Raw genomic sequence first — 20,313 nt, 5'->3', positions numbered from 1 at the left:
GGTTAATTAACTTGTCCAAGATCACATAGCCAACAAGTCATGGAGTGAGGCAGTCTCATACCAGAGCTTAAGCCTAGAGCATAATTCCTGGCTCTATAACTTTAGCAAGTGACTAGCTATGTGATGAGGACCAACCTCTCTGATGTCTCATCTCTAAAATAGGAATTGTAAATAGTTTCTACCTGAGTGGGTCAAGTGAAATCATATGTGTTAAGCACTTAGCAGAGGAAGCACTCAATGAATAGTAGGAGTTATCATATCTTCATATTTGTGCATTACCTTCACAGTTTACAGATTAAGGCCAGAAGCAGCTTGTTGAGCTACTGGTTTAGTGTGCTAATGATTTCCTTGTGTGTCTCCTGGAAAGGCGTGTGGGACCTGTTATTGTGACTGACTGTACTTTCGTATTGTTGTCTGCCACCCATGTTTATTAAATGGTAAGGACAATAATCCTACAAAGTAGTCAAGCAATGTTGCAAATGCCCAGTATTGTGGGGGCTGTCACAACAGTGCCACTGGCAGGCAGCACCATGGTGGCAAGTTCAAGAGGTCACTGCCAGCCACTGAGCTAGAGCCCAGATCAGGCATGCAAGAGGAGCCTGAGTGGGAGCCACTGGGGTCAACGGTCAAGAGTGTGACAACCCAAGACCCAGAACGGCTGAGTGGCCTCCTTGGAGCATGGCGGTGGCAGAACAACTCCATTAACTCAGGTCTGGTGATGCCTAAGCTAGTGCTGTTCTCTTGTGGATCCCTTTTCTCCACCAGAAACCTTGAATCCTGTCAGCAAATGAGGAGACTACTCAGATCAGTGACTTAGTCCTGTTTGGAGTTATATATATGTACACAACACAGCACATATTAATAAATACCTACTGTGTGCCAGGCACTGCCTACTACTGGAATCTTTCACTAAGACATTGTCTTTACTTTGCATTTCTGCCTTCACACTATGACTATGAAAGCAGATGTTTTGGATTCATATTCATTCAGCATACATTTGAGTATGCTGTGATATGCATGATAAGCCTATGATAAGCAAGTATTCTCATTTAGAATTTGGGAATATTGATTATACATGTGGACAAAGCGAACCATAAATGCAAACTATATGATAAATAACTTTGGACTAATGACTGGGAGGAAGGGCCAGCTGTTGATGGGTAGGAACTAGCAAGTAACAGACTGTGGCCTGCATAGACCAGACCCATCCATAGTGACCCGGATGAAACAGCCACCCTCAGACACTTGGATAAAGGGTCCACCAGGAAAAAACTCCTGGCCTATCAGGTGCTATGTTACAGTTCCGTTACTGGAAATATTTCCTCAGAAGTGTTTTTATAGTTGAGGTACACATTCCTGCAGGTTTACCTGCTGTCAAGTCCCTGTTTGAAGGGAAGCAGCAATTAATTACACTGTTCCCATGTCAAGGACAGTATATCCCACCGAGAAAACTACACCCACTTAAGGAGGTGCTGGATGTCATGAAGATTTGGATCAACCATTATGGGTGTTTAGAGGAGAGGTTATTTCCAGCTCAAGACCCAGGAAAGAGGACATAGGATGGATAATAGAGTCATAGGGAGGATTTAACACAGGACATGTACACATTAGTTAGTTGGGTATAAAGTGGAACAGAAATGAATGAGACACAAAGCCTTGAATTCCAGAAGTACTAGTAGTTCTGTTGTGGAAGGATATAAAACTCAACTGAGAGTGGAAGAGAAAGGCAGCAGTGAGTCTAGGAGATGTACAATAGGTTGAGGTAAACATATCCTGAAGACTATAATCCAAAGATTATTTTTGGTTTGAATTTGTTTTGGTTTGAATTCATGGTATCTATTTTCTTTGAATGGATGGTTGGGGAGGGTGGCATGTAGAATGCATTCTTATTAAATCAGCATTGATTTTCAACACAGTACAGAGAAAGACTACTGAGCTGACGTAGGAGCTTCAGCTGCAGTCTTTATGACTTTCAGCAAGCCGTTTAACCTTACTACCACTTCATGACTGTGGCTAACAAAGTAGGGACAGTACGGAGCACAGAGGATTTTTAGGGCAGTGAAACGATTAATACTGTCTTTGTATGATACTATAATGGTGGTTACATGTCATTATTCATTTGCCCAACCCCATAGAATACACAGCACCAAGAGTGAACCCTAATGTGAACTCTGGTCTTTGATGATGCTGTGTCAGTGTAGGTTCTTCCGTGTAACAAGTATACCACTCCAGTGGTGGGAGGGGTTATTGATAATAGGGGAGGATGTGCATGTGTGGGGGCAGGGAGTCTATGGGAAATCTCTCTTCTACTGCTCAATTTTACTGTAAACTTAAAACCTCTGTAAAAAATAAAATCTGTTTTTTTAAAAAGTAGGGATAGTATTATAGCAATATAAAATCAAAGTAGTTTATGAATAAATGTTTTTTCCAGATGTCAGCTGTCATATATGCACCCTCAAATGTGTATGTATAATTTTCATTCAAAAGTGAAACAACTTTAGAATTGGCACCAAACATATAAACATTGGTACATTAGACCATCTTGAACACCTTTTATTGACCACTTTGAAAACTTGCTTACCTATTAAGGTTCATTCATAGCTGTGGTGTTCTATTTTTATTTTCAATGTGGGATTATCTTCTCTTTCACCCAGGGAGTATATTACCAAATTGGTGATGTTGTTTCTGTGATTGATGAACAAGATGGAAAGCCCTACTACGCTCAAATCAGAGGTTTTATCCAGGACCAGTATTGCGAGAAGAGTGCAGCACTGACGTGGCTCATTCCTACCCTCTCTAGCCCCAGAGACCAATTTGATCCCGCCTCCTATATCATAGGCAAGTTTGACAAATGGCACGAGGTTCTTTAACTTGGTTAACTCTCCAATATTATGTAAAAAAGTGTGTTAGTCAGCTTGGGCTGTCAGGACAAAATATCACAGACTGAGTGGCTTAAACACCAGAAAGTCACTTTCTCACAGTTTTGGAGGCTGAAGTCCAACATCAAGGTGCTGGTAACATGGATTTCTGGGGAGGGTTTTCTTCCTGGCTTGTAAATAGCCACCTTCTTGCTGTGTCCTCACATGGCCTTTCATGGAAAGAGAGTTCTTTGGTGTCTCTTCTTATAAGGACACCATTTCTGTCAGATGAGGGCCCCACCCTTATGGTTTCATTTAACCTTAATTGCCTCCCTAAAGGTCTGATCTCCAAGTACCATCACATGGGGATTAGGGCTTCAACATATGAATTTGGAGGATGGGGGGGGATGCAGTTCAGTCCATAATAAAAAAAAGCATGAGTATAATTAAGTACAAAAAAATTAGAGAGCTTTATAGAAAATATGAGGCATTTTATGTAGCTGGAGTTTGAGTGCTATCAGTTATTTTGAGTTAGAGCAATGTGCATCTACTAAGAAGTGATACGGATAAGATTTTTTTAGAGTGACCCAGGGTTAAACTGTACTACAATAATTTATTGCTCAGGAACTAGGTTATTTAGGTTACTTATTTATACAAACCTGTTCAAAAATAATTTAGAAAAGAACTATCCCAGTTATCCCATACTTGCAAATTCTCAGTATGTATACCTCTGCATGCTACACATGTCATCCTAGGCCTTTATAGCATAAAGGCTGATAGTTGAAATGGCAACTGCTGTGCTTTTGTTAATTTCATAGCTGCCAAAACAGTTTTGACATAGACTCACAAGAATTTACTGATCAATACAATTTTAAAAGTTTTCAGATTTTTCAAGTTACTTCAGACTTTTTAATCTTTCTGCAACGAGCATGCATCATTACTTTTGCATCCTGAGAACAAGCATAAATATTTTTTTGAAGAGAACTCCAGGGACAACCTCCAGGTTATTCTCACCTACATGTCAAGTTTGATACGTTACCAAACAGTTCTAGCCTTCTGCTTATAAGTACATAGAACTTTTATTTACCGTATCTGTGGGTCAGGATCCCAGCAGAGGCAGTGATGTATCACCTTCGGGATTCCTCTACTGCCTCCTCTTTCTAATCCCCAGATTCTGATATGCATCCTTGTCCTACAGTGAGGCAGCATGGCGTGAGGTTAGAACACCAGTTCTGGAGCCAGAGTGTCTGGGTTCACAGCCTGCCATTTACCAGCCATGTGACTTTGGCAAATTTCTTAGTTTCTCTTGCCTCACTTTCCTCATATGTAAAATGGGAATAATAATAATGCCTACCTCAGAAGGTTGCTGTGAGGAATGAAGGTATTGATATGTGTAAACTTACAACAGTGTGGGTACAAAATAAACATGATGCAAGTGTTCAATCACTGTTTTTGGGAGAATTCCATATTCTTTAAGCCATTAAAGAAGAAAAAATGATTAAGAATAATTTCAAAGTACTGCATGTTTCAAGGGCTAATGCCAGGTTGCTCCCAAAGCGGTCTCTCCCAGTGTCTAGAAATTTTAACATCTTATGAAAATGATGTATATGGTCAAAAATGTATTTAACCTTTCCCTTGGCTGCCTTCCAGGGCCAGAGGAAGATCTTCCAAGGAAGATGGAATACTTGGAATTTGTTTGTCATGCACCTTCTGAGTATTTCAAGTCACGGTCATCACCATTTCCCACAGTTCCCACCAGACCAGAGAAGGGCTACATATGGACTCATGTTGGGCCTACTCCTGCAATAACAATTAAGGAAACAGTTGCCAACCATTTGTAGTTCACAAATTAAAACTGGATTTCCAGGCCTGGTGTGGTGGCTCACGCCTGTAGTCCCAGCTATTGCACCACTGTTCTCCAGGCTGGGCAATGAAGTGAGATTCTGTCTCTCTTTCTTTTTTTTTTTTTTTTTTTGAGATGGAGTCTCGCTCTGTCGCCCAGACTGGAGTTCAGTGGCGCAAACTTGGCTCACTGCAAGCTCTGCTTCCCGGGTTCACACCATTCTGCCTCAGCCTCCCAAGTAGCTGGGACTACAGGCGCCCGCCACCACGCCCGGTCAATTTTTTTGTATTTTTAGTAGAGATGGGGTTTCACTGTGTTAGCCAGTATGGTCTCGATCTCCTGACCTTGTGATCCACCCGCCTCGTGATCACAAAGTGCTGGGATTACAGGCGTGAGCCACCGCGCCCGGCCAAGATTCTGTCTCTTAAAAAAATCACAAAAAAACTGGATTTCCAGTTCTCTAATCTTCTTAGTACCACAAGATATGTCATAGGTATCTTTAAATGAAATTCTTAGCTGGAAAAATGACCAAAAAGTTTTTTTCTACTACCTAGTAATCATTAGATTATTTATTACTGGTTACATAGAAAATTAAAAGGGATAGGGCCAGGCACAGTAGCTTATGCCTCTAATCCCAGCACTTTTGGATGCTGAGGCAGGCAGATCACCTGAGGTCAGGAAGTGGATTGCCTGAGGTCAGGAGTTCGGGACCAGCTTGGCCAACATGGCGAAACCCTGTCTCTACTAAAAATACAAAAATTAGCTAGATGTAGTGGCATTTGCCTGTAATCCCAGATCTTTGGGAGGCTGAGGCAGGAGAATCACAACCCAGGAGGCAGAGGTTGCAATGAGCCAAGATTGTGCTGCTGTGCTCCAGCCTGGGCAACAGAGTGAGACCTGTCTCGGAAAAAAAAAAAAAAAGGCTGGGCACAGTGGCTCACGCCTTTAATCCCAGCACTTTGGGAGGCTGAGGCAGATGGATCACCTGAGGTTGGGAGTTCAAGACCAACCTGGCCAGCATGGTGAAACCCTGTCTCTACTAAAAATATAAAAATTAGCCAGGCATGGTGGTGCACACCTGTAGTCCCAGCTACTCGGGAGGCTGAGGCAGGAGACTTGGTTGAACCCAGTAGGTGAAGGTTGCAGTGAGCTGAGATCGTGCCACTGCATTCCAGCCGGGGTGACAGAGCAAGACTCAGTCTCAAGAAAACAAAAAATTAAAAGGGATAGAATGTAATGAAATATATTTTGAACTTAAATGATATTCTATATGTGTATCTTCCTAGGCAAAAGCTGTAATTTCCAGAGAGACCATTAGGAACAGGTAGTATCCATTTTTCTCCATTATTTATTTCTAGAAACTCATAAAATGGACATTTTATATTTTTCTATAAGAACAAAGTATTAATTAAGGTATAGATGACTGACCAAGGGCTTAATCAAATAAAATGACTAACAGTATCTATCATAAAGCCATACAAGCCTTATGTTCTTATCTCAAAAATGCTGTGACAGCTTTTTGCTGCTTTAACCATAAGAAAAGTGATTGGTGGATGATTTTACTAGCCCAGGCTTTTAAAAACTTTCATCTAGGCTAGGCGCAGTGGCTCGCGCCTGTAATCCCAGCACTTTGGGAGGCCTGAGTGGATGGATCACTTGAGGTCAGGAGTTCAGGACCCACCCGGCCAACATGATGAAACCCTGTCTCTACTAAAAATAGAAAAATTAGTTGGGTGTTATGGTGCAGGCCTGTAATCCCAGCTAGTCGGGAGGCTGAGGCGGGAGAATTGCTTGAACTCGGGAGGTGGAGGTTGCAGTAAGCTGAGATTGCGCCACTGCACTCCAGCCTGGGTGATAGCGCAAGACTCTGTCTCAAAAAAAAAAAAAGAAAACAACTTTAATTTAATCCTTCTGTAGCAAACAGGCATTCAGAACGATTCCATTGATCTTAATAAAGCTGCTCTTTACTGTTTCTAGTCAAAAACAAGACTTCCGATCAAACCATAAGATTTTATACTACAGATAGTCAGCTTCACCAAAGCCACAGAGGAAACATGTTGAGATCAGGCATCCCGCTTGATAGTTTCTTGACTACCATTAAAATGAAGATTGGGAAGTCATGAAAGTCGTTGGTAGGCCATTAGCATTGATATCTTGAAAACATCTACCCTAAACCATCTGCTGTGGACCCGTAATAAGAGGCCTGTTGTATATGAAATTGTCTAGAATTCAGGTACAGGTTTTTGCCAGTTAAGTAAGGGAGCAACATGTAAAATGGGGGAGGAGTGGGTACACTCACTTGCCTCCGCTTCTGTCCTGATTTAACCAGCATTTTTCAACCCTAGGAAAATTTGCAGAATCTAAGTTTATTGTAATGATTTTGAACTGCAGCGGCTTTAACTCTTACCCTTTTCCCACATAGTTATGGTTTGTGAGTTGGAAAGAAACAACTGTAGGTAGCTACACGTACATGATGATCTCTTTATTCACAAAGGTTATAGTAAAATTGATTGTAAATGACTTTCTAAGTGCTAATATTCAAAACTTTTGGATTAAAATGTATTTTTCACAGTGTATTTACTTTGGATGTATTTATTTCATTTAAACAATTTAAATGGGGCTATGTAACCAAAAATGGTGTTTAAAACCAAAACAGTATAGTACTTAGAATTTGGAGTAGAGGCCAGGCACAGTGGCTCACGCTTGTAATCCCAGCACTTTGGAAGGCCGAGGCAGGAGGATCGCCTGAGGTCAGGAGCTTGAGACCAGCCTGGTCAACATGGTGAAACCCAGTCTCTACTAAAAATACAAAAATTAGCCGGGCGTGGTGGTGTGCGCCTATAATCCCACCTAGTCTACTCGGGAGACTGAGGCAGGAGAATCACTGGAACTCGGGAGGCAGAGGCTGCAGTGAGCTGAGATCACGCCACTGCACTCCAGCCTGGGCGACAGGGCATGAATTCATCTGAAAAAAAAAAAAATTAGAGTAGATAGATTCATCATTAATAAGTAATAGATTTTGGGAAAATCAAGAAATGGCTAATAAAATGAACACAATGTAAAATATTAAAATGTAGACTTTTAAAAATCTATAAATTGACCATCTGTTTATAAACTGGTAGATGGTTGTGTACCATCTTTTAAAATAAAGATTGAATTTCACCCAGTGCACTGGTTCCCATTGCTTACATTTCTCTGCTGAGGCCGAACCTGATATGGCCCTGGTCTGTGTTCCCAGCCCTATCTCCTCATTACCCCTAAAATGTTTCCCCCGTATACCTGCCTAATTTTTCTGGCTCTGAGCCCTTGTTCATACTGTTCTGTCCAATTCTACCTTCCAAAGACCTTTCTTAATGCCTTCAGATTCTTTCTTTGAGACCTTTTCAGATTCCCATGGCTTTTTGAAATCAATCTCTATCCTGTTGTGATCACATTTAAGTTTCTACTTCCATCATCACTCCTATCCCTTTGTTCCTTGTAGGGCAGGGATGCTGTGTTTTATTTACTCATCTCTGTAACTTCCACATAACCTAACCCAGGTTCTTGCTTATGGGAGATGCTGAGTGTAGGGTCTGAATTAGATACTGTTAACTAAAATGCTTGTTGATATTTTAGTTATTAATTCATATTAACTTTGGCTGAAACTTTTACATTGTGAATAGTCAAGTAAAACTTAGATTGTTATATTCTGGGCTAGTATTAGATTGTTTTTAAGATTGTTTTAAACAAGATGTTTTTAAGATGAGTTTTAAATAATTCTCTTAAGACAAATAAAGCTTAACATGAGCATTTGAAAGAAATCATCCCAAACCATTCCAGTTCCCGGCTGTGAAAGACTTCCAGGCCTAATAAGTTTTCCATTTCAGTCATAAGTAGGTGAAATCAAATGAACAATAGAGGGAAATGTATGTATTTGCTTTATACACATGCATGTGTGTTGTGTCTACATATAAACATTGCACAAGCTTAGAATGAAGTTTCTGTCATGCCCAGAAAAGGGAGAGGCATTTTTGTGGATTTTGTCTGGCTGCCCTGGACATGTTTGAAGAACTGTGCTGTTTACTTCATACCAGGTGTGTGAGCCATACCTTTGGTAGGAGGGTGTACCTCCTACACCCAGGAAACATAAGCCAGGAGAAGGTCTGTTGCAAGGAGAAGGAACCCAAATGACCCACAAGAGGTGGGCCATTAATTATTGGGTCAGATACACAAATGCATGGTAATTTATTTAAACACCTCTTAATGGTGACCCACGAGGAAGATTGCTAGTAATAACGGAAAGGTTCACAATAAATAAGAGAAAAAAAGGCAGAATGTAGAACTGTATGATAGCAATTCTGCAAACAAGAAGCATCTTTTATAAAAGATGGGAGGAGCCCAGGCACAGTAGCTCATGCCTGTAATCCCAGCACTTTAGGAGACTGAAGTGGAGGATCACTTGAGCTGCAGTGACCCATGATCGTGCCACCACTCCAGCCTGGGTGATAGAAGCGAGACCTTGTCTCAAAACAAAACAAAAAACAAAGACAGAAATGCCTCCAGAATTTTAACATGTCAACAGAGGTTTTCTACAGCTACTTTTTTCAGCTTTATACTTTGCAGTATTTTCCAAATTTTCTCTAACAAGCAGTATTTTCCAAATTTTTTACAATAAGCACACACACATACACGTTTGTTTGCATACTGCCCAACTGGTGGTGAACAACCACTGGCTTTTAGTCTATACATATCTGGAATATTTTATAAATAGTAGTTCTTAAACCCTTGAAAGGGAGATGAATGACCAGCTGAGGAAATAAAGTCAGTGATTTCGTTATTTTCCTATACTCACATCATGATTCTAGGAAAGAACTCAGGAGTGACTTCCTTCAGCTTCAGCCACTCCTGGGCCAGGCGCATGCTTAGCTGTGTGGTAAAGGTCACCAGCGTCTTCTGCAGAGTGCCTGTGTCATCTGAATTGGAGATTTGGCGAGGGTAAGAGACTAATGTAGCTTCAAGTTTTTCTTTCCTGTCCTCCACTTGAAATCTGTCTTCCCTTCCAGACTGCCTGCCCTGCTGACTTAAGGACCCGACACCAAACACAGAAGCAACAGCTTTACACAGAGCGTTCAGCAAGCTCCCACAATTGTATAAGGTAAAGTTGCCTTTATAGATTCCTTGTTCTGTATCGCTCCTAGTGGTTCTGTTTCTCTAATCAAATTCTGGCTGATAACAGTTGCTGAGACTGAAAGAAAAGGCAAGGAACTACTGTTTCTCATTATAAACTATTTAGAATTATTTGGCCATCTTCTTTTTGCTATGAATATGTAGTATTTTGATACATTGTTTAAATTAAAAAGTAATGAAAGAGATCACATAGGGAAAGATAGATTGGATTATTTTAAAGTGTATATACTAAATTGAAAAGCAAAGAATAAAACGGGAGAAACAGCTCCCACATGTGACTGTTGGCAGGAAGCTTCCATTCCTCTCTATGGGCCTCCACAGGTTTGCTCACAGCAAATGATTCGTGACAGAAAGACGCAAGTGCAGTTGTACCCAAGATGGAAGCCACCATCTTTTCTATAACCTAATCTGAAAGCAGGGACATACCAGCACTTCTGCCATATGCTGTTGGGTCACACAGACCAACCCTGGTACGGTGTGAGCACAGGATCACACAAGGGTGTGAACTCCAAGGGCAGAGACCACTAGGGACCATCTCAGAGGCACAGAGGAACACCCTATCCAGCTGGTGGCCGATGTAAATTAACATAGCTTTTTAGAATAGCAGTATATATCAATAATCTTAAAAGTATTTATACTTCTTGATCTAGTAATTTCATTTCTAAGAATCCATGCTAAGAGGATTTAAAATGTGGACCAAAAAATGAGTATAAAAAGAGATTGTTTCCAGTATTTAAAGTTGTGAAAAACCAGAAACAATCTAAAGGTCCAACAACAGGAAAATGAATTTTGATATTTTTATAATAGAATTTTGTGCAGTCATCAGAAATACCATTTACAAATAATTTTTAATAACGCAAAAAAAGTTTATAAAATGGTTAGTATAAAACCTGGACACAACTATATAATGATTCTGATTTTGTAAACGCACACACACACACACACACACGCATACATATGCATATAAAGAAAACTGGAACAAACAAAATGTCAACAAGCATAGTTGGAATTATAGTCATTTTAATATTCTTTATGCTTTTAAAAATTTTGAAGTTTGTATTACTAGCATCCATTACTTATATAATCAGAGAAAAAATACAACTTTAAAATATGTGTTTAGGTCCAAAGATGGTAATCTAAATGGTGTTACAGGCTGAATGTGTGCCTGATCACCATGCCCCAAGTTCATATGTTAAATCCCTGGCCCCCAAGGCAATGGTATTAGGGGAGTAGGGCCTTTGGGAGGTAATCAGATTTCGATGAAGTCATGAGGGTGGAGCCCCCATAGTGGAATTAGTGTCCTGTTAGGAAGAGGAAAACAGACCAAAGCCTTCCTTTCTCTCCTCACTATGTAAGAAGACAGCCAGAAGGTGGCCACAGCTAGGAAGAGAGCTCTCACCAGAACCCAAATCTGCCAGCACCTTGGTCTTGGGTTCTCAGCATCCAGAACTGTGAGAAATGAATGTGTGTTGTTTAAACCACTCAGGCTACGGTATTTTGTCACAGCAGCCCGAGCTGACAGAGATGGATAGAAACAACACAAGGACCCATCAGCAGACGAGTGGATGATCAAAACGTGGTGAGGTCATGCAGTGGGATATTATTCAGCCATAGAAGGAATGAAATTCTGATACATGCTATAAGGGTGAACCTTGAAAACATGCTAAGGGAAATAAGCCAAACTTAAAAAGACAAATATTATATAATTCCACTTATATGAGTTAGTTACCTAGAATAGGCAAATTGTGTCATAGCGACAGAACATTAGAGGTTACCAGGGTTGGGGGAAGAGGGGTGTTGTGGGTACAAAGTTTCTGTTTGGAGTGATTTTGAAAAAATTCTGGAAATGGGTAGTGAGAGTAGTCAACGTGATGAATGTACTTAATGATGCTAAATTGTACACTTAAAAATGGTTAATGCTGGCCTGACGCGGTGGCTCACACCTGTAATCCCAGAACTTTGGGAGGTTAAGGCGGGCGGATCATGAGGTCAGGAGATTGAGACCATTCTGGCTAACACAGTGAAACCCTGTCTCTACTAAAAAATACAAAAAAAAAAAAAAAAGAATTAGCTGGGTGTGGTGGCAGGCGCTTGTAGTCCCAGCTACTCGGGAGGCTGAGGCAGGAGAATGGTATGAACCCGGGAGGCGGAGCTTGCAGTGAGCTGAGATCGTGCCACTGCACTCCAGCCTGGGCAACAGAGCGAGAATCCATCTCAAAAACAAAACAAAAAAAAAGGTTAATGCCTGGGTGCGGTGGCTCACGCCTGTAATCCCAGCACTTTGGGAGGCCAAGGCAAGTGGATCAGTTGAGGTCAGGAGTTAAACACCAGCCTGGCCAATATGGCAAAACCTCATCTCTACTAAAAATACAAAAATTAGTCGAGTGTGGTGGTGGGTGCCTGTAGTCCCAGCTGCCAGGAGGATAAGGCCTGGGAATTGCTTGAACCCAGGAGGCAGAGGTTGCAGTGAGTTGAAATTGCGCCACTGTACTCCAGCCTGGGTGGCAGAGCGAGACTTCGTCTCAAAAAAAGGTTAAAATTGTAAGTTTTGTTATGCATATTTTACCATAATCTTAAAAAAATAGATATATAGGAGATAAAGTCAACAGAATTTAATAACCAGTTGTAAATAGAGACTGAGGGAGAAGGATGAATTAAGGAAGACCTGAGTACAACTTTGTGGTAGGTGAAAAAATCTTACAAAATACATGGGCAAAGATCCTACTTAATTCTTATGATTTAAAAATCTCCCAGTTAGTAAACAAGGCCAGGTTGAGATTTGCAAGTGATGTGAGGTGTTTATTCTGTTTTGTAATGTGAGGACTGTGAGGCATCTCCTGGACTTGAGTATCCATTAGATAATTGAAAATATGGATTTGAGAGCTCAGGAGATGTGCAATGCAGTAACAAAACTCTGCACCATTGGTTTCTGTCTCCTAATTTAATGCTTTTATGGGACAAACTGTGTGAGGCAGGTGGGCGAGACGGGCAGCCATGTTGTTTGTGGGTCTCTGGCCTGTGGGCCAGCCTCAGTGCTCACTCTGAGGTCATGTCCAAAATTAGAACACATTCAGGCCTACCACAGTCAAGGCTCCCTTCCTCAACTCTGGTCCTCTGCACAAATATCCGAAGCCTAGAAATAATAATTGTCTGTCCTTGTGTCTTGCATTATGAAAGTCTAGGAAAGGGCCTTGGGAATGAAGAAGAATGGAAAAACTGCTTTAATTGCTGCATGCTTCAGCTTGCAGGGGAATCACTGAAATGTAGACAGGCTATAAAAGGACAACCAGAAGAGTGGCTACAGCAAAGGCATTGTTTTTCAGAGCAAGCTAGAGAATCCTGCCAGTGTCCTCAGGCAGGGCCCCTGGGCACAGGGGTTAGGCAAGGGAGTGTCCCAGCATGTTGATGCCCTGAGCATCAGAATAATGCAATAGAGGAGCTTCCAAAGAGTTCATGTCAGATACTGTAAGCTGAACATTTCTAGGCAAATGAAATTTGATTTCCTGAATAAAGCTAGTTTCTTCAACTCCAGTGCAGATTCTCATAGATTGATAGTGGCTTGTGATCCAGATGAAGAAAACAATTTTTCAAAGATTCATATTCTTTGTAGACATATGGATTTAGAGACCATCTAACTACCTCATTCTACAGATAGGAAAAATGAGGCCTAAAGAAGTTAAGAAAACACCATGGAAATGTCACTGCTGAACTGCCATACGTAGGATCCAAAAGAAATTGAGTAAATGCTACTGTGAGAAATACAGTACTAGGTCCAAAGAATCTAATACAAATTAAAAATCTAAATGTTATTTCTAAAGCATCCCTGCACATAGCTGAACTTACATAGTTCCATTTTCTTTCTTTTCTGTTGAAGAAGAGGCTGGGTACAGTGACTCACGCCTGTAATCCCAGCACTTTGGGAGGCTGAGGCAGGTGGATCACCTGAGGTCAGGAGTTCAAGACCAGCCTGACCAACATGGTGAAACCCCGTCCCTGCTAAAAATGCAAAAATTAGCCGGGTGTGGTGGCAGGCACCTGTAATCCCAGCTACTCTGGAGACTGAGGCAGGAGAATCACTTGAACTTGGGAGGTGGAGGTTGCAGTGAGCCAAGATCACACCATTGCACTCTAACCTGCGTGACAAGAGGGAAACTCCATCTCAAAAAAAAAAAAAAGCCAATCACTAACCTGTGTTGTTTATTAAACATGACAGACTGGCATGAAGTAATTACCCAACTATAAACAAAAAAGCTACAATCTGCCAGGCGTAGTGGCTCACGCCTGTCATCCCAGCACTTTGGGAGGCAGAGGCGGGCAGATCACCTGAGGACTGGAGTTCAAGACCAGTCTGGTCAACGTGATGAAACCTCGTCTCTACTCAAAATACAAAAATATGCCTGGCGTGGTGGCACGTCCCTGTAATCCCAGCTACTCAGAGACTGAGGCAGGAGAATTGCTTCAACCTGGACAGCAGAGGTTGCAGTGAGCCAAGATCGCGCCATTGTACTCAAGCCTGGGCAACAGAGTGAGACTCGGTCTCAAAAAAAAAAAAAAAAAGAAAAAAGAAAAGCTACGATCTTAACCTCAACTTCTCATAACATCATCTCTACTTCTAATTACCCTAACTTCTATGTGCCACTTGGTTAGCAGAAGCTGAGTGGAAGTGCGGAGGTTTATTACAAAAAGACTGTTAAACCTTATACACTTCTCCCCATGAATAGTGAAGGTGTGAGTGAAAAAGACAGCAATTTTATTTTGTTTTTTTTTTGAAACAGGTTCTTGCACTGTCACCCAGGCTGGAGTGCACTGGTGTGATCACTGCTCACTGCAACCTCCGCTGCCAAGGTTCAAGCGATTCTCCTGCCTCAGCCTCCTGAGTAGCTGGGACCACAGTTGTGCACTACCATGCCCAGCCTTTTTTTTTTTTTTTTTTTTTTTAAAGAGACGGGGTCTCCCTATATTGCTTAGGCTAGTTCCCAAACTCCTGGCCTCAAACAGTCCTCCCACCTTGGCCTCCCAAAGGGTTGTGATTACAGGCGTGAGCCACCACACCCGGCCAGCCATTTTAGAAGAAAGGGTGAAGGTGCTATTGGGGAAATGTAATTTAAAAAACAAAGTCTTCTCTCAACCCAGAAATCCTCTCCATGAAGGCAGTAGAGAAAGAAAAGCTTTATTAATGAATAAACATTAAATGAGAATGTGATGCACATCACAGGCACTTTGCTAAGAGATCATAAAGACAGAAGGAAATTTCACCCTTTTATACAGCCAAGCAGGTACAGCCCATTACACGTATGTTTTCAAGATAAATAGTCTTCAACTAAGAGAACTTGACAGCATCATTGGTCACACAGTTCATCCTAACTTTACCTGATAATTGATGTGACCACTTGTGTTATCTAAGATAATCAACTTCTTGGGGCTGGGGGAGTGTGGAAACAGGAGTTACTTTTACAGCTTGGTGCAAGTCACTCATTAAGATTATTAGGTTATTACCCTCCCACAGAAACTGGAAGATAGGTATGCCATCTGGTGATGTTTACATTTCCCAGGTCCTTGGGAAAGACATTCCTAGGTCATACAGCTGACAAAAGGCTGATTCAATTTTTAAATATTTATATATATACATATATTTCAGGCTGGGCACGGTGGCTCATGCCTGTAATCCCAGCACTTTGGGAGGCCGAGGCAGGTGGATCACCTGAGGTCAGGAGTTGGAAACCAGCCTGGCCAACATGGTGAAACCCATCTCTACTAAAAATACAAAAAATTAGCCGGGCATGGTGACATGCACCTGTAATCCTAGCTACTGGGGAGGCTGAGGCAGGAGAATCACTTGACTCTGGAGGCAGAGGTTGCAGTGAGCCGAGATTGCACCACTGCACTCCAGCCTGGGAAACAAGAGCAAAACTCTGTCTCAAAAAAAAAAAAAAAAATGTGTATATGTAAAGAGACTGAGAAAGTACATACAAGTTTTCTCAAGTAATAACCTGACATAGAGGGAAGGGAGGAAAATTTCTTGCCTTATTTTGAACAGGTGGAATTAAACTTATTCTTTTGAATTCATATTTATCCTTACAGTGCCCATCCTAAATTTAGAAGAGGAAGGATGTGGGCCAACTTTTGGCTTAGGCCCTCATGTCAAGGCTTCTCTTAGTATATATGGTACCTTCCTGAGATTTTCAAACTGGCAGCCACTTTGGACTGATCAATTCGCAAATCCAAATTAATTGCTTACTATTGTAAGGGAGAGGGATGGGAGTCAGCAGCGGGTCTGCGATGGCAGCAAACAGCAGTGGTGGACAGCGAGCGAAAGCTCAGCTTGAGCTGTAACAAACACGGACCAGAAGAGTGCAGTTGCAAGATTTAATAGAGTGAAATAGAGTGAAAACAGAGCTCCCATACAAAGGGAGGGGACCCAAAGGAGGTTGCTGTTGCCAGCTTGAATGCCTGGGTTTATATCCTGATCCTTGTGCCTCCTGCTGTGCTCTCAGGCAAGAGATGATTGGCTATTTCTTTACCTTCTGTTTTTGCCTAATTAGCATTTTAGTGAGCTCTCTGGTTGGGTGTGAGCTAAGTTGCAAGCCCCCTGTTTAAAGGTGGATGCGGTCACCTTCCCAGCTAGCCTTAGGGATTCTTAGTTGTCCTAGGAAATCCAGCTAGTCCTATCTCTTAGTGCCCCCTCTCAACAGGAAAACCTAAGTGCTATTGGGGAGGTTGGCCAATGACCGCTCTAACTGCTTCCTGCTGAATTGGGGCATAGTAGGGGTTGTGCAGTTGAGATTTCCTCAGGAGGGGTGCCTTTGATGTCATTAACGTCGGATCATGGGCTAGCAGGCCGCTCCAGGGGTCTGCAGTAGAACTTAAGTCATGGACTGCATCTGGGGCTCCATTTGTAGTTTTACAGCTTTGATTCTAGAAGAGACAAACTTAACAAGGAGGTTAAAGATACAGGGTCCAAAGAGGAGTAGCAATATAGCTGCTAGATGTCCTAAGAAGGGGAGAATCCAGGGCATCCATTGACTGAGGAGGCCCCAGGGTCCAGTGTTTTGAAGCTCCTTTGTTCTACGTTGTATTCGATCTTTAATTTCTTTAAGTTTCTCACTGATGATTCCAGATTGATTAACATAATAACAGCATTCTTCCCCTAAAAATAAACAGGTTCCACCTCTTTCGGCAGTTAGCGAGTCTAAAGCTCTTCGATTTTGAAGGACTACTGCTGCTAGGGAGTTGAGTTGATCTTACAAGGTGACCAGGGAGTCAGCGACCCGTTCCATGTCACCATTTAGTTCTTGAGATAGTTTGTAGTAGAACTGAGTAGAGGTTGTGATACCACCAGTGCCAGTACCTAGTCCACCTAGCACTCCTGCTCTGATAACAAAAGAAAGAATGGGTACTCTTTTTTTGCGGGGCTTACGTATGACATAATTGTATAAATCTTGTTCAGTGTAGATGGTCATAGGGGGCACTAAGAATGAGAGGAAGCACATAGATTCTGAAGAGCCATTCAAACAACGATAGGCTGAGGTACCACAGACAAAAAATATTCCTGAGGGTAGGCAGACTATTCGTGTGGGAGGAGTTACCCACCTGATGCATCGGGAGTTGGTTGTGTCTATAGTACTACGAAAATTTACACAGGTGAGGTTTGAGGTATGGGTTATTTCCAGCTTGGAAACAAGAGGTCCTACTAAAACAGAAGTGGTATTTATTTCTGTGCTGAAGTTATTCCATTGTTCAGGTACAGGGATAGAAATGTATGACCTGAAGTGCAGGGGGAGGCACATCCAACAGTTAGTAGGGTTCTGGGCTGAGACCTCATGGAGCCCAGTCAGGGTGGTATTAAATAGGCTTACCATGCGAGTATGGGTACGGAGGGTTTCATGTAGTTTTGAGAGATCTAGTCCTTTGTAGGGGCTAGAGGTGCTATGTACCCGGGTCAGTTGGGAGATTACTTCTTTCATGTGTTTCTCTCTTGCCTGATCTTGAACTCCACCCCTATCAGACATACCAGTATGGGTGAAGTAAGTCCAACAGACAGTGGCTCCAAGTCCTCCAGGACAACTAGGATTAATCATTTTTCCTGTCCAATAGTGAGTATTTGCATGCATGCAAAGAGTGGCAGCATTATAACAGTTGTGGGGCATATGGGTGTGGGCAGTGAAGGTGGGGGTTCCCTTAGATAAACTCCTATACGATGGGGCATCAATATTTCCAGGACACTGCATTCTCCATAGAAACTCTTGGTAAGGGGAGCTCTTCGTCGTACAGCAGCATGGAGGGGGTGCAGTGAGAGTGAAAGGGTGTAAGAGAACAGTAAAGAGAAAAATATGATAAGGGAGGGCCATGGGGATTTACGATTTTAGTTACTTTCCTCCTGGTTGTCATTTGAAGAGCAAGCGCAAATCCTCTAGAGGTTCACAGGAATAGCTAGCGTTGTCTCCTGGATTTTCAGGTTCCTTTGGCTGTATACAGGGTTTGACTCGAGTGTGATGTATCCAAGACTCCACTCCAGCCACTTTAACCGCAGTTGGAGTAGATAAAATGACTGGGTAGGGTCCTTCCCAGGATGTATCTAGGGATGGGGAATTAGAGGGAAGGGACTTGACTAATACTATACCACCAGGGTGGAATAGTTCCTTTCCCTCTTCTCGGGGACAGGCTCCTTGTAATGTTTTAAGAACTTGTTGATATTTGGCTAAGGAGGTGATGTCTGCAACTAAGTTGGCTGTCTCTCGGTCAAGCACAAGATCATTGGTTAGGAAGGGCCGTCCATACAGCATATCGTATGGGCTAAGTCCTGCTTTTTGAAGAGAGTTTCAGATTCTTAGTAAGACTATAGGCAACAAGGCCATGCAAGGTGAGTTTCCTGGGTTAGCTTTTTTAGATGTCGTTTGAGTGTTTCGTTCATTTTCTCGACCTTCCCTGAGGTCTGTGGCCTCCAAGCACAGTGTAAGTGATACTGTATACCTAACGCCTAGGATACTCCCTGGGTTGCTGTAGCCTTGAAACCAGGGCTGTTGTCACTCTGTAAGCCACGGGGAAGTCCAAATCTGGGAATTATTTCATGAACTAGTGCCTTTATTATCTCTTGGGCCTTTTCTGTCCTATAGGGGAAGGCCTCTTCCCAACCAAAGTATCTACCCAGACTAGTAGATACTGAAATCCCTGAGATTTGGGCATGTGGGTAAAATCTAGTTCCAGTCTTCTCCTGGGTAATGGCCTGTTCTTTGTTCTCCTGAAGGAGCTTGGCAATAAGGCAGGGGATTATTTCTTTGGCACACTTCACAGGCCCTGACTATCCGCTTGATAGTTTTGAAAAGACCTGGTCCAGTAAATAATGATTTGGCCATCTGATGGGTGCTATCAATGCCTAAGTAAAAGGTTTGTTGAAGGGTTTTAAGTAATTTCCATTGGTTAGCTGCAGGCAAAAGTATTTTCCCTTCTTCGGTGGCTAGCCATCCTGAGGGGAGAAAACTGTGTCCTCGTGAAGTTCCCCATTCTGTTTCTCCTGGTGAGTACTGGGGCTTGGTTTCCTGGAGGGGATTACCCTATACTAGGGATCCTTCTATAAGCATTTCTATTGGAGGATCCTGCCTTGCGGCTCTTTTGGCTTTAATATCCGCTTGGCGCTTCTCTTCTATTTCCCTTTCCTTTCGTTTCTGATGACCCTGGCAGTGTAAGACTGCCACCTCTTTAGGTTTCCATACAGCCAACGATAATTTCCTAATGGCTTCCTGATGTTTGATAGGTGTTCCCTCGGAAGTTAGGAATTCCCTTTCTCTCCATATTGCTGCATGGGCATGGAGGACTAGGTAAGTGTATTTAGAGTCTATATATATTTACCCTTCTTCCTTCTCCTAATTCTAGTGCCTGAGTGAGGGCTATTAGTTCTGCCAGCTGAGCACTAGTTCCTGGAGTGAGGGGATTGCTTTCCAAGTATTCCATTGTCACTGACCACTGTATACCCTACTTTTTGAAGTCCTTTTTCTACAAAGGAACTTCCATCAGTATAGAAGTTGAGGTTGGGATCAGTCAAGGGAACCTCTAAAAAGTCCCCTCGAGCAGCATAGGTTTGAGCAATTGCTTGTTGGCAGTTATGTTCTGTCTTTTCTTCATTGTCTGGAGGAAATGTGACTGGGTTCAGAGTTGCACAAGTGCGCAGTCGCAGCACTGGCCCTTCAAGTAATAGAGCCTGATATTTAAGTAAACAGTTGTCTGACAGCCACAAGTCTCCTTTAGCAGTGAGTATGCCGTTCACATCATGAGATGTCCACACAGTAAGATCTCTTATTATTTTATTTATTTATTTATTTATTTATTTATTTATTTATTTATTATTATTATTATTTTTTTTATTATACTTTAAGTTCTAGGGTACATGTGCATAACGTGCAGGTTACATATGTATACATGTGCCATGTTGGTGTGCTGCACCCATCAACT

The 20,313-nt window shown here is 42.1% G+C and overlaps 1 protein-coding gene across 4 annotated transcripts in view; it reads left to right on the top strand.

The window, feature by feature from the left end:
• GATAD1 (GATA zinc finger domain containing 1) overlaps window positions 1–20,313 on the top strand; it is a 62,596-nt gene that overhangs the window by 4,748 nt on the left and 37,535 nt on the right. Inside the window, exons 4-8 of one of the 4 annotated variants that reach the window (XM_023226744.3) lie at window positions 2,655–2,838; window positions 4,509–4,793; window positions 5,988–6,025; window positions 9,744–9,835; window positions 11,377–11,446. In XM_023226744.3, the coding sequence (XP_023082512.1) occupies window positions 2,655–2,838; window positions 4,509–4,699 (375 nt within the window). In that variant the 3' untranslated portion in view covers window positions 4,700–4,793; window positions 5,988–6,025; window positions 9,744–9,835; window positions 11,377–11,446. Of the gene's footprint in view, window positions 1–2,654; window positions 2,839–4,508; window positions 4,794–5,987; window positions 6,026–9,743; window positions 9,836–11,223; window positions 11,328–11,373; window positions 11,447–20,313 lie in introns of those variants that run through there. The other 3 variants (XM_023226742.3, XM_023226746.3, XM_023226745.3) reach the window with 3 other exon arrangements.

Source organism: Piliocolobus tephrosceles, chromosome 8 (genome assembly GCF_002776525.5).
Source record: "Piliocolobus tephrosceles isolate RC106 chromosome 8, ASM277652v3, whole genome shotgun sequence".
Lineage (NCBI taxonomy): Eukaryota > Metazoa > Chordata > Mammalia > Primates > Cercopithecidae > Piliocolobus > Piliocolobus tephrosceles.
This window is presented reverse-complemented; position numbering and strand designations above follow the sequence as displayed.